The 14,542-nt window shown below is 38.3% G+C and overlaps 1 protein-coding gene across 3 annotated transcripts in view; it reads right to left on the bottom strand.

The window, feature by feature from the left end:
- The window catches only part of cntfr (ciliary neurotrophic factor receptor), a 220,682-nt gene that overhangs the window by 33,944 nt on the left and 172,196 nt on the right, over window positions 1-14,542 (bottom strand). For all 3 annotated transcript variants that reach the window (XM_069677259.1, XM_069677260.1, XM_069677258.1), the window contains one exon: window positions 1,601-1,718. In XM_069677259.1, coding sequence (XP_069533360.1) covers window positions 1,601-1,718 — 118 coding nt within the window. The remainder of the gene's footprint in view (window positions 1-1,600; window positions 1,719-14,542) is intronic.

Genomic DNA, 14,542 nt, shown 5'->3' with positions numbered 1-14,542 from the left:
TTATCTGTTATCTTTATTTCTATTTTGTTGTATATATCATTTACATATTTTACATGTTTCTTACTTCTATTTATTTCCTATTCTTTATCTTCTACATTTCTTTATGCTTCTTTCTGTGTAATAGAAACTGTCACGCTGAATTTCCCCCCAGGGATGAATAAAGCATTTCTGATTCTGATTTTAATCATGCATTTTATTTATTACAGATAAAAGCCAGATGTCAGCAACTACCAACAGAGCTCCCAATAACAATTACAATCCTGTCCTTAGGGAAGTCATGGGCTTTTGGGTGAAAAGAAACAAAAGACCTCGCCCCAAGACACAAACAAACAAACAAACCTAGAATAATATGAAGCTGATTGCGCTTGATGCTTCAAGTATTAGACACTCTGCTCCTTGCACAGCCACAAAAAAATGACTAACCTGGACATAAAAGACACCGACTATTCTTACTGTTAGACTTCATCTATACTCTCCTTGAGCTCAGCCTCTCTATTCAGCTGCTCATTATTATTCAAACAGAATGGAATTGATGTTACATCATTAATGAAGGCACTGTCCACCTGCTGTGATGTGAGCTGCGGGACTGTGATCTGGAAATATCAAAGAGAACATGATGGAGAAAGTCTTGCTGTGTCTCCATCCACATTTCGAGTACTTAAGGTCTACCTACTGTTAAATTACACCTGGACGCCAGAGGACAGGTAGAGAGATAAAGGGAAAACAAAATTACATTATTTTCTTAAAAGTCTCTTTTTTGTCATTTACATGCCAGTTTGATTTATTCAAGTTTTGCTACAAAACCATCTAAATGTAGTATTTTGCTCCATCTCTCTCTCTGTTAAATAAAATACAACAAAAATTTGAACAAATAAATAAATATTTCGGTGCAGGCATTTTAAAAATATTTTCTTATAGCTATATTGAATATAAAATGGGTATTTTGAGTAGTGTCAGTGTCAAACTCATCTATATCTGGATTAATGATATCTGAGGTAATAATAGCCTAGGAAAGTTTGAATCAAACATAATCGAAACAAAAAAGTACATTATGTCTAAGTGTCTAGGTTCGATTGAGTCACTACTTTAAAAAAAGACTGATTTTTGATGCAAATGTGTGCAATTGTAGGCTTAGTAATTTTATCTTTAAATCCCTCTATGCACAAGTGCCTCTATTACAATAATAAGACCTAAGTTGGTGATAGACCTATGGTGATAAAGTTGAATTGTTGTGTAACTGATGGTAATGGTAATGGACTGTACTTATATAGCGCTTTTCTAGTCTTTACGACCACTCAAAGCTTTTACACTACATGTCATATTCACTCATCAAATGTCAATCAGTTATACCCGTCGGCTATGCCACTGGGAGCAATTTGGGGTTCAGTGTCTTGCCCAAGGACACTTTGACATGTAGACTGAGGGAGCTGGGGATACTCCGACCTTCCGATTGAAAGACGACCGACTCTATCACTGAGCCACAGCTGCCCCAAAGTCAAATCACTTAAAGTGGGCTAGTTTTTTGCAGGTCATACCAATATAAATAGTTTACATACATGCAAACATGTAAACCCATGCCAAACCCAACAAATGAACTTACTGTACGTCCACTTCAAAGGTAGTGGGGATGTACGTTGGGTGCTGCTGGTGCCAGCTGCAGTAGAAGCCTTTAGGGTAGGTGTTGGATCGACAGGTGACTGTGGGCTCCCGAGGGGGAACTACAGAGAGAGAAAAAAAAGAGATGGTGACAATTAATTGATATGTACACCTTGTATGCTTTATATATATGAATATGATATAAGATGGTGAAAAAATAGATTAGCTAGAGAGAGAGAGAGAGAGAGAGAGAGATCAACATATCAGAGTAATACAGATCACATTAATCAAATGCAGAGCAGCTGTGCCTAATTACACATTTCCTTAGTGAATAATTCATCCTTGATCAAATATTTCATTAAAAACGTCACTGCTACTCACTTTAAATTAAGTTCTGTTTTATGTTTTATAATAAGATAGACTTTTAATTTGTTTAGTTGTAATTGCTTGTTGTGTTTCATGGTTTATTGTTTTGTAACACAAATGAAAATTAGATTGGGGGGAAGGGGGGTAATTAAAAAAGCGTATATACTGTATGTACGTGCTGACTGAAACAACTTATTTTACACTTTATTCTATCAATTATTATTCTCTATTAACCGAAACCTCACGAAGACTTTAAAGTGACGAAAAATCCGACATCACAATCTTCACAACCAGATTCAATTCAATGTACCAGACCTGTTCACTCAGTGACTCAGCAGAGTAAATGTCTGCTTCCTCAAATTTAAATTTCAGCTGTTTGTCCTCTTGTTACCTGTAATTACTCATAAGGTCAGAAAAAATCTATTTGCACTTCCTTTTTCCAATCAGCTGTCTGACTGTTAGATGTGTACTGCAAGTACTAGTTCTTCTACAGCTTGTAAAATATCTGTGACTCTGGACAACAATCTCTGTAGCAGTCAGTCTAAACTAATTGATAGAGAATATGAAAACAAATACAGCAGGAGGTGATGAGGAAAGATCTGGAAAACTTGGAAGGGGACAGAGGAAGGGAGCAGTAAAAAAAAAAATGGGAGGGAACATGTTGTGCGGAGAAAGGAAGGATGTTGAAGTGGTAGAGCAAAAGAAGAATGAAAGAGGTTGGCCAGAAAAAGCATGTTACGCCAACTCTGGCCTCCTCCGAGATTAAGGCCTTTTCTTCACAGCTAGTCAGCCGTGCACTTGTCTACCACTCCCTCTGTCTCCCAACAACTCTTTATTCTTTTATCCTTTTTATCTGTAATATATGTAACTGTACAGTGTGACCCAAAAACAAAAATGATTTAAAAAAAATATTATATATATTATATATGCCAAAAAGTGAGTGAGTTTGCTGATAACAACTACATTCTGCCAATTTAATACTCATTTATAGTAAGTAATGTACACCACCATCGAGTGTGTGGGATGGTTTAACCTGTCTTTAAGAGCAACTATCCCATTCAGTGTGGACATGGGAAAAACAGCATGAACTGCTCAGTCGAGCAGGATTGCTCTCCCATGTGAGGAAAATGATAGCTTCTAATGTTTTTGCAGGAAAGGGCTTCCAGGGTGTGGCCGTAAATAATAATTATACAGAACAATGTAACAAAGAAGATATATTACTCCTTTTACTTTAAGCAGCATGGAGAGAAAAGGACTATTTCAAATAACCTTTTACTGTAGTTTGATAAAGTTACGAGTTAGACCCAAGGGACAATTAAAGATTCTAGATATGTAACTATTGGGAAGTCTATATTTAAGCATCTACTCATAGTGCATTATGACAATTACAAGATACAATATCAAATATCTATTTTGTTGAGCACTTGAACTTTTCTCACTGATGATAATTGGTAATTGGAAGAGCACTCCTCTCAATTTAACCAGGCATCTACAGCCGGCTTCCTTTGTCGTTGTACTAACTCTTGATTTTCCTTGCTCTCGTTTGTAGACTGTTTGACTTAAAGGTATAGGATTTTCCTTGAATTTTGTCAACAACACATTCAAACTGGGCCCCTCCTCCCATGAGGAGGGGCCCAGTTTGAATGTGTTGTCTTCGTCATCAGAGGCTCAGTTGCACTCTCTCGTGTGAGAACACGCCCACCCCTTGCTCATGCAAGGCTTTCATTAGTTGGCCATAGGCTCAATCACCATCGAGTTAACTCATTTGGTGATAGATAGTGACTTAAAAGACATTTATTTCAATGAAAAAGTTTGAGATTGTTACTTTAATGCTAATAAAACATATTAATAAGTTAAAAAAAACTTTGATTAAAACACAGACATAGTATCAATCACCATTTAATAAACTCTAGGTTCTGATTTACAAAGCTGGTTGAACTGTTTACCAAATTTGTCCTTAGAGCCAATCAGAAGCAAGTATTGTCTGTGGCACAAAGAAGAAAGAGGCAGAAGTGCCTCGATAAACAAAAAAGGAGCAGTAGAGGAAATCAAAAAGCTGATGAACAATTCTCTGTTACACCAAAGTAAAGTACCACTACTGCCTCTGTAATGGGTTTTATTTCTGAAGCTTCAGAGGTAGAAAAAAATAGGACAGAAACAAAGCCTGTGGTGGTAAATCTGATTTATCCATTATAACTGAAGTATTTCTTTCATCACAAATAATTAATGAGATGATTCATGTGCAAGGACACTTTATTCTGAAATGTTCTGTACTTTCAGCACAATTTTCTTATTTCCCTCTTGGATCAATAATCTTCTTGATTAAAACATTTATATGAGTGATCATATTTTTTGTATTTTTTAATAATGAATTCACAATAAAAACATTTTCACATACAGTACCTTCATCATTTTTTTTTAATATGATATCAAGACATCTTTGTGTCATCTGTGTTTGGCTCACTTAAGATGTTTATTTATGTTTATGTTTATTTGATCAAACACACAGACACACACACACCTCCAAGCAAGAGGCAGGCTTGATTGTCTGCTATGGGGTCATTTCACTGTCACACAAGATCAGCTGTGTTTAAGCGGTCACCATGGCAACTAATTAGCCTGTCAATAACATCAGCGATGAGGTGCCAGAGACGACACCCAATCACACTCAATTAATCACAGAGACTAATTGGGGCCGTATCAATCAATTGGCTTCTCATCTGAGAGCTTCAGTCAAAGTCACGAACATGCAATGTTGAATACAAACACGCCCATACACACATTAATTACCAGAGAGCCAAACACACACACACAATCGGTATTCTTATAGGCTTTGTAGAATTAGCCACAATCAATCAAACCAGCTTATTAAGAACTTGGACAAAATACAAGTTCAATGATAACAACACAAGATCACGGCTTTGGAGAGGAGAGAGCAGCGGCGGGAATGTAAAAAGACCAAGAAAAATGCAGAGCAGATTTACAGACAAATACAGACATAAAGCAGATAAGCACCAGTCATGTTTGCAGTGCCTTATTTCATCTCTTGAGGGCTGGATCCTTTAATTTAGTTCATTTTGCCAGGCATGAGTGGTGTCAATCAAATCTCCACTGAGACACCTAAAAGGGCAGTTAATACTGTAGACAGGGCTCCTCCAAAGGGACTGAAAGGTGGTTTGTTAGAAGGGTAGAGCGTGATCTGAACTATCAATAATAAACGACCCCATAATTCACAGTTTGTGTGTACAAGGATAAAGATGTTTACACCTAAGTTACAGGTGCTCATCAGAACTTAAAGGACAGTTAGAGGAAAGGACAAATAAAAAACTGACTGAAGCTGATGCATCTTGCTAAACCACCCAATGCTACTTGTATGTCCAGTTACAAGTGCTGGATAGCTTGTATTAACAAGGTAAAGTACTTTTAAACTGCCACGTTAATGCAGTTGGAATTTTCTTTTCTGCAAGGTTTCCAACGTGCTGGTTGAAACTGAATGAACTGATATCAAAAAGAGGGAGATGCGATGGATCTTTAGAGGTGTGGAACGTGCAAATAGACGAAAGAGAGACTGTGAGAAAAGAAAAAAAATAAGAGTGAAGGAAATACATGCAAAATGAAAGATGATCTGTCATCATACTTCACTAATGTGAAAATTCAACACGTATGCTTGCACATATGTGACCAAAAAGCTGCTGCTTAGCCGCTTTGATGACAACAAACATCAAAGGCTTTCTATGCATCAAATAAAAATAGAGGTTGAAACAAGAAGGAGAAAACAGAACACAAGATAACACCTGCAGATGAAAAACAGAGAACAAAGACAGTATGAATATTAAAACAAATAAAACAATAATTCAAATGAAAGTGACACTGTGCACGTTGTTGTTGTTTTGCCAACCACTCACGAGATATGACCTGAGTCAGCGGCAGACAGGACGTAGCTCATGAATAAATGTTATTTGAATTACTGCACTTTCATCATCTAGTTTGCATTGCTAAACACTGAATAGGATTTTGAAGATGCTCTTTGTTAGCCTAATGAAACAGACACCTGTATTTGTGAACGTGTGCGCGTGCACAAGTGGTTGGTGACATTACTTTTAAATGCTAATAGGTTACGCACTTAACCTACTGCACATTGTGGCTCATAAATCATAATGACACCATTATAAGAAAAGAAAAAAAAAGAAAAGAATAAGCTTTTCTGTTAGCAATTAATCATTATTAGTCATTATATCTTTCTTTTTTTTTATAATAAAACAAATACTGTATTTTAAAACTGACCATTATGGGATACCACAGAACAGAAATCCAGAAAAGCCCCAGTTTGGCCAATTTAAAATATAAATGAGTCAGTCTCTTTTAAGTTCCAAGTCACAGATTTAAAATTCTGTTCATTCATTAGATCACATGATCAAACTCATGTTGCAGTTTTTTCCCTTAATAAACTGATCGGGATAAACAGCAGTTTATTGTAACACACTCTCTCTCTCTTATTCTCCCTATAAGCCATACATTCTCTTCTTCTTCCCAGCTATTCTAAACCTGTCACACAAAAATTCTGGGTCTCGCAAAAGAGGATCTTTGTCACAGGAGGGCGCGTACTAACACACACAGACACACACACACACACACACACAAATGTGATGAGGGACAATGACATCCAGTGGCCTGGTTGCTAGGCTGCAGATGCTGTAGTAATTGCTATTTGGTTGTGTTAGCAGACTCCCTGTTGCTTTGTGTGTCTCTGTATGTATGCGTGTGTGTTTGTTGTAATGCCTCCCTATGTCTGTGTGCACATTAATGTCCTTCTTTGCTTGTGTGTGTGTGTTTGTAGTTCATTCTCTTGCTATGAAGACAAGAATGAATATATTTTCTTCCCTTGCTGAAATTTCTCCATTCTTTCACTTTTTTGTATAAAAGAATCTGGGCTTACGAAATTCAAACTGGAAAAACTTTGGCCTCTACAGAAGCACAAAAACCTTCCAACCTTCCTCGTTCAGGTTTCCCATTCATGCTGGCCTTGATTCAGATTTTACTTTCATGGAATCAATTTGACAAACCACAATCTTTCCTATACACAACAAAGTGTCCAAATAATAAAGCAAAGGACTGACAGTTAATCATCCCACTGATCGTAAGTGTCTATCCATCCATCAAGCACATCTCGTTTGTTTTAAAATCATGTTTTTCATATTAGAATTCCCACTCTTCTGGGAAGAAGTAGATCCTCTTGGAGTCTGTGCAACTCTGAATGGCATAACTCATTTAGGCAGATGGCTTTGGTCTCCACTTGAGTGTAGCTGCCAACGGTGGGTTCGCTGCATTTTAGATTAGCTTAGTCATGTGTCATGGGAAAAAGAGGAATGTAAATAAAACTGTACGACAAAGTCATAGATAGACAGAGATGGAGACATTGTGGTGCCTTTTTGTCCAGACCAGCTGTCGTGGCAAAATGTAATGTAATTGTTGTGTAATATTTTTATCCAGAACTATGAAGCTATCCCAAAGCATGCATGCACGTGTGAGTGTGTGTGTGTGTGTGTGTGTGTGTGTGCCACTCTATGTATTTTTACTTTTATGTTTTGAATTTAGACTTCATACATTTGTCTGTACTGTCGGTGGGCTTGTGTGTCTCATTAAAAGTATGGGTATGTTTGAGTGCCAAGTTATAATAAGTATACTTTAAAAGAGCCAGTAAACCATAAGAGTTTTCTCTGAAGAAGCTTAGTTTGGACTCTACATAATTTACATACATTTGCTTAAACTCAGCGGGGCACTTTTTTTTTTATACTTCAAAACTTTTGGTTCTCTAAAATCAAAAATAAAGTCTAAAAATTGAGACGTGATAAACTGTAAGACAGATCAATAGCTTATGTGCGTTGTACATGCTGTGTGCATTTGCAAACGGGTGTGCCCTTTATTGCAATGCTATTCGATAATGCAGAACTTCCAGTCTAGTTTATACAATTTCCAAAAATGAACTAACTGACTCAACACATAAATATAGGAAAACATGCATATACACATCGAGCCCTCTTTCATCTTCTCTGCTTCATTTTTACTTTTCTACCGCGTACTTTGTCCCTCATTGGTCCAGAGCTGCTCCTTAACACCAGGGAGTCAACGGGGGGGCAGTGAGTGTGCATACACGCACATATACACACACACTGCAAAACACAATGATGCCCTGGCATTCCAGGAATGTCTCTGGGCCAATTGGAAACAGCCGTGTGAGAGATGAATGAATGAAAGGAGGATGAATACCTTATGAGAGCATCAGGAGTTAATAAGTGAGAGAGAGACAGAGACAAAGGTGAAGAGAAAAACAAAAAGAAAAAGTTGTGTCGGGAGATAAAAAAAAAAAATGTTTCAATTATAAATGATTTGTTAAATAAAGATTGCTATTATTGCCTAAAGATGTCACAATGTTCCCTGATCACTAATTAACTTGTTGTGTAGTTATAACTAATAGAAATGATGGTAAAACCTTCAAAAAATGATCCAAGCTACACTGAACTAGGACGCTCCTTTAAAAGGACTGTTGAGACTTATGAAGGAGTTGTTGAAAGGTTTGCATTGACCTCCTCAGCTCTGCAGGTCAGACACAGGAAGACAACCATTATACCTGGACATGTATATCAGCCCCAGGCCTGTCTCTCACACTCTCTCGAACAACACATGCTCACTTAGCCACCTGACATCACAAATCTTTCTCAAAGCCCAGGGATAACAGCTTATGTTTCACAGGAAATAAAACAAGATGCTCCAGCAGCCTCGCACGTAAAAACACAATCTCACCTCAAGCACTTGTTTCACATACTTCCTTCCACACGCAAAACCTCTGATGGTTAAAGGTTGTTGATGTTATGAGATGACCAAATCGATTTTCAGGACCATACCCTCCCAAGTTCACTCAGTACTTGCAGTCCGTGTTTATAATTCACATTTTTGATTTTGTAACTCAACTTTAAATTGGAAAGTTTTACTTCCCAAAATCTGCTCAATGAATAAACATTGCCTAATGTTCATTGTTTAATATTGCATAAAAAAACAGAGTTGCAAACTCGAAACTGCAGCAAGGGAGTCTGAATTTGTTTGTTTTTTGAGAGACAACTATTACCTCTCAGCAGGAGGGCGAATTCTTTCACCGCTCCCTTCCCACTTTTCTCTCTTCCCTTTTTCTACATCAATCCCTGCCATTTTTAACCAGTTCCTTTCTCTTTCGTCTTTATCCTTGTTTATACTGTTTGGTGGTCACTAAATGGCTTCACATTCTAATTCAAGTAGAAACGGCCTCTATTTGGATTAAAGGGAAACAAAAAGCACATCCAAGAGCAAAAACCTTTTTTGAAGACATAAGGCCTTTCAGGAAACTGAACACATTTACTGCTATGTAGAATCCGCATTTAATTTGTGTGTGATTGGGTCCTTGTGAATGTGCTTGACTTGCCTCAGACCTCTGCACAAGCTAGAAGCATTGAATCCAGAAGCTTATGAGCGAGGCATTCCTTTCAAGCTACTTCATCCTAACCATATTTCATTATTATTTGTCTTGACTTGCTGAAGATTGCCAGGAAAGTTGGGAAACAGCACAGTGCCACTCATGAGTGATTTGTTCATTTAAAAGTAATCTTCTTAGTGAAACTGGGAATTTAATTTTTCAAGCTGTAGCCTCACATGCCTGGACCTTTCTTCACACTTTGTTTCAATTCCTTTCTAGTGTCAGCATGGCTGCCACAAGAAGAGTTTGGCACCAGGCATCGCATGGACAAACAAAACAAGTATTAAAAAATCATCAGAGTTTTTCATACAGTTTTGTTTTTCTGACACATAAGCGATTGCCAAGGAGAAAAACATCTTTTAAGTTCAAGGATCAAATTAGCTTTCAGCCCCTCAGAACAGGGCCTGGTAAAGGCTTAATTGCCTTTGTCAGGGGCACTGCAGCAGGTCAAACATTTTGGTTAACAGGGGATTGAGTCCAGAACTCTGTCACCCTGTAAGTAATACAGGGTGACACTCAAAACCTAAGGTATCAATAGTCATCATCTTTCACTTTCCAAGTGGGAGATGGAGGGCAGGCCAATTATTTCTCTCTGCTCTTCCCTTGCGATTTATATCTGACCAATTCCCCTTCATTTTTTTTGTTCGGGGCAGGTCAAATCATTGCACTCTTTTACTTTCCCTTTATTGTATTTAACAGAAGACATACAAACTCTCTTTGGACTTTTGTATCAATACAACCTGCAAGAAAACTTTAGCCACACTTTCCACACTGATGTTGGATAAGAAACTTGGAGAAAGTTGTTGGTGAAAGGAAGGAATGGCGGGGAAAGCTTTTGAGGTTGCCATAATACCAGCATACTAATGAAACTAGAAATTGTCATTCCATTACAGACCGTGCACTCAGTACTTGTAAGCAGAAGGTAGTGATTTAGCGTGCAAAATTGAAATTTGAGTGTGTTAAAGCTGTTGAGTCGAGATGTCTCTAGTCTCACTAAGAGGTAAAGCTCTATGTCACCATGGCAATAATAGCCTCAGGCTCTGTCACTGCCGCGACAATTGCCTCTTAGCTGCAGTGTCCATGATGGTAAAATGAGTGACAGGCTGGGATTGACCAATCAGAGGTGTCAGTCTGCCAAAAGCACAAACAGCTATCTGCCATCACTCACAGAGAGGGGGGGGGGGGGGGAGCGAGAAAGAAGACAGGCAGGTACCACCCGAATCCCCAACTGAAACAGCTGACTGCTTTAAATTTAGCTGTCAGATTCAAAGCTAGACAGACACACACACACACACACACACACACAGGAAGACAGAGAGACAGAGAGAAATCAAAAGTGTCTGGCCTGTAAAGCTTGAGGCCATCATTCTGAATTCAGCCAGCTGCTTTGTGCAGGAGCCCTGTGCTGTCTTTTTACATACACCATGTTCTCTTTATGGAGTTATGAAAGGTGTCACATTACTGTGGAGGACCAAAGACGTGTCTGCACAGTCTGAAACCTTTAGATACACATATCTAGTGATAGAGAAAGGGCAAACAGGCAGCTGCACACACACTGTGACTGCCTGAAAGAAAAAAAGGCGGGCTAGAGCACACATGCTGTACACAACCAACAAAACCCAACCACTAAAAGAGAGACAGCACTTTGTTCATGTCTTTACACCCGTATTAGTTATTCGAAGTAATACTGTCCTGTTATTCTAATGGAATGCTTGCAGAGACATTTAAAGCTACATGGTTTCAATCAGGTCCTACACACCAGCTTGCACTACACAATGTAACCCAGGCTCCCCGTCGGACATGCTGGATCTCAGCTCTTTGCGACATCAGAGAGAGAAAAAGAGACACTCATCTCAGCAGCATCAGGAAGGACTAGCTGATATGGTATAAGTGCTGTCTGCATTATGCATGTGTCAGTCAGTTAGCTAATGATACATTATGTGCTGCAATACCTCAGTAATGTGGTGGGGAAAGGCTGCATTCTTTGAGGGAAAAGGGCTGTTAAGCCTTTTTATTTGGAATTCTGGTTCATTTGGTCGGACTTGAAATGGGTTAGAGCATTGCATCTGTCAATAGGCATTCACCCAGACAGGGCCAGAAGGTAACACTGTTTTCTTTTTTTATAGAATTGTATCATGGTGCAACAAGTGGTCTTGATTAAACAACAAATTAAGTTGTTTGTCTATGACTTCAAGAATGCCTGTGGGATAACATCATTTGTGTTTGCCTTCCATAACTGCTACAAATTAGAGGTGTTCTGAGCATATAAGGACAAGTCTTCATCAATGAATTCCTAAATTAAACTGACTTTGCTCAATCACCTTTGCTCGCAGGTGAATTCTTGGACTGCTGACATGAATATAATACTTATCTGAAGGCCAGAATCTGTGCTGAATGTAGGGCCATGTGATAAGTGATGCCTTCACTTCTTGCTCTATACTGGGGTACATTTCAACAGTGATGCATCACCTACACTTGAACTTACTGAATAACCTTTTAATGGGAATATATTTACCTACTGATTTTGATTACCATCTATACTATAAATCACTGCTAAAAAATATATCTGCAGGATGTGAAACCTCTGTGGTTAAGTTTTGGTGCAAAGACGACCTGGTTAGGTTTGGGAAGGATCATGGTTTGGGTTCAAATGATAACTTGATAAATGAGAAAGTGAGAGGGAAAATTTATTGTGAAAAACTTTGTTAAAGTTCAGAGATGATGTGATCAGCTTTTAAAGTTGGATTATGACCCACACATCCACCCCAAACTCCTCCTTTCATGGACTTTATGGCCTAATTAAAGTGTCACCTTACATCCTTCTTTGTTCACATCATAATTACTGGCTGCTCGAGAGCTTGGTCACTTGACCATAAACATGTCTATTTGGGCCACCTGCAGAAATGACTGATGCTGCTGTTCTTCTTTAGAGGACACCATGGTGAAAGGATGATTATGCCGTATACTTAAAATGATTCTGCTGTCCACATTCATGGTTCAACGCAAACTGTTTTTCTTTTTATATGTATTAGCTTTGCCTACATACCTTTATAACATGTATAACCATAAAGAAGAATAAACAACAAAAGATTCCTTCAGGTCATGTACAGAAAATAAATCTCCTGGTGAAATGTAAGTGTGGATGCAGCTGTTGAAATTAAACATGAACTTTTCCCTCCATGGTTGTGACCTCCATGACAATGACCTGGTCACTGTGCATCACAGATGTGATTTATTGCTTGTCAACAAAGTGCAAGATTCACAGCGAGGAAATGACAGTGTGAAGGATAAAAGATGCATCCCATCTAATACGCTGTATCATGTCCTTCTGAGAAGATTCTTAAGCAGATAAGTAATCATAACCATAAAATTCAATTCCCTCGTCCTTGAGAGAAAATGTCTCAAAATTTCCAATCCTGGAGGCGCAGTTTGGAAAGGAAGGAGTCAAATTGAGGCAATAAAGCAAGAAGGAGTCAGACTACATGGTTAAATGAGGGAACAAACAATGATGTCATCCCTCTGCAGCATTTTGGCTGAGGCACAAGCACAACAGGATGCTCTTATCACACCTATCCTCATTCCTTTGAGTTCTGTTTGGATTCAACGGCCAAGAAACACAAACACGCAAGCTGGTGCCTCACTTTTTGAGCTCTGAAATCAGAATGATGGTTTGAAGTGAGGTAAACTTTTATTCCCTCTACTTTTATTCCAGTCTGATATCAGCCAACTCCGTCTCCTAAGGTTGTTTTTTTGAAATAAGTTTGGAGATCTGAGAAAAAAACAAACAAGCTTTTTTCCCCCCAGTTTCCCTGAAGCATTTCTTGTAATGAAGTAAACTTTATTAATTGATTGAATCCTTAAGCCAATTTTTCATCTTTGCTTGTGACCTTTTAAGGTGGATTTTACTTTGCTGGGTGTCACACATGAAGATTAACATATTTTTCTCCTTCAGATTCAGAGCGAAAGACTGGAGATACGGGAGAGTGAAGTCTCATACCTTAGTCTCACTTTCTTTTCTTTCTCCTTCATAGCTCTTTCTCTTAAGTCATTTCCAAAATCATCCTTTTCATTGCTTCCCCTCTCTCTTCCTCCCAACGCCCTTTTTTCTGAAATCATGGGTATCAGCCAACCTCAACCTCAACCCTCAAGCCCTATCATTAGATGATTACAAACAGCTTTATTGGCACCCTGCACCTCAATTACAGTATTCTGAGAAGGCAACCACAACCTGTCATTATGAATTATCAGTCAAGCTCTTATAATCATTGATGAATAATTGTATTATATTCATTACTTTATGATTTTAAAGAGAACATTCCAGTTGATGTAGGTATAAAACCATTAAGAAGGAAGGCAGGCAGACGTGGGGTAGAGGAGGGGGGGCAGAGATTAAAAGCAAAGGACAAAGCTTTAAAAAAAAAAGCGAGTGGGCAAGAAAGAGAAAGAGGATAAATGACACTCATTGTTCCTTCCTCTTGCTGTCAGTTCTCAGTAATGCTAATCATTAGGCTAATCTGACAGGATGGTACACACACACACACACACACACACACACACACACACACTCACAGACACATGCACACCATGTCCCCTTGCCCCCCTGTGTTGCATTCCAGCGCCCAGTGTCAATGAGACGGAACCGCCGCATTACATGGCTGTTTGTTCCCTTTGTACGCTCGCCTGCAATGCTATTAGGACCAGAGAGAGAGAGTGTGTGTGTATGTGTGTGTGTGTGTGTGCACATTTGGACCAAGTCTTTTTTTATATATAAGACTGAGATTTATTTAAACTTAAAAGCAAATTTATGAAGATGTCACTGTGTTGAAACTGATTTTTGCAGTGAAATATAAGTTAAATTTACTGTCATCTTGTAGATTATGAACTTATTCCATCATGAGAATTTGATTAAAGGCAGATTCTAATAAAAAGCTTGGCTCCACTTTATTTGAATGAAGAACGGTTTTAGATTTATTGTCATACTTTTTATACTTACTCTGAAAGTTTGCCATATATTTTTTTCTTTTCTTAAGAGTTGTGGTTTGTAAAAAAAAAAGTTGTGTAAACATAAATCAACTT

This window comes from Semicossyphus pulcher, unplaced genomic scaffold (assembly GCF_022749685.1).
Source record: "Semicossyphus pulcher isolate SPU_LCO1_2020_fin unplaced genomic scaffold, fSemPul1.0.p SCAF_28, whole genome shotgun sequence".
Taxonomy (NCBI): Eukaryota; Metazoa; Chordata; class Actinopteri; order Labriformes; family Labridae; genus Semicossyphus; species Semicossyphus pulcher.
The sequence above is the reverse complement of the archived record's forward strand: the minus strand, read 5'-3'. Positions and strand labels throughout refer to the sequence as shown.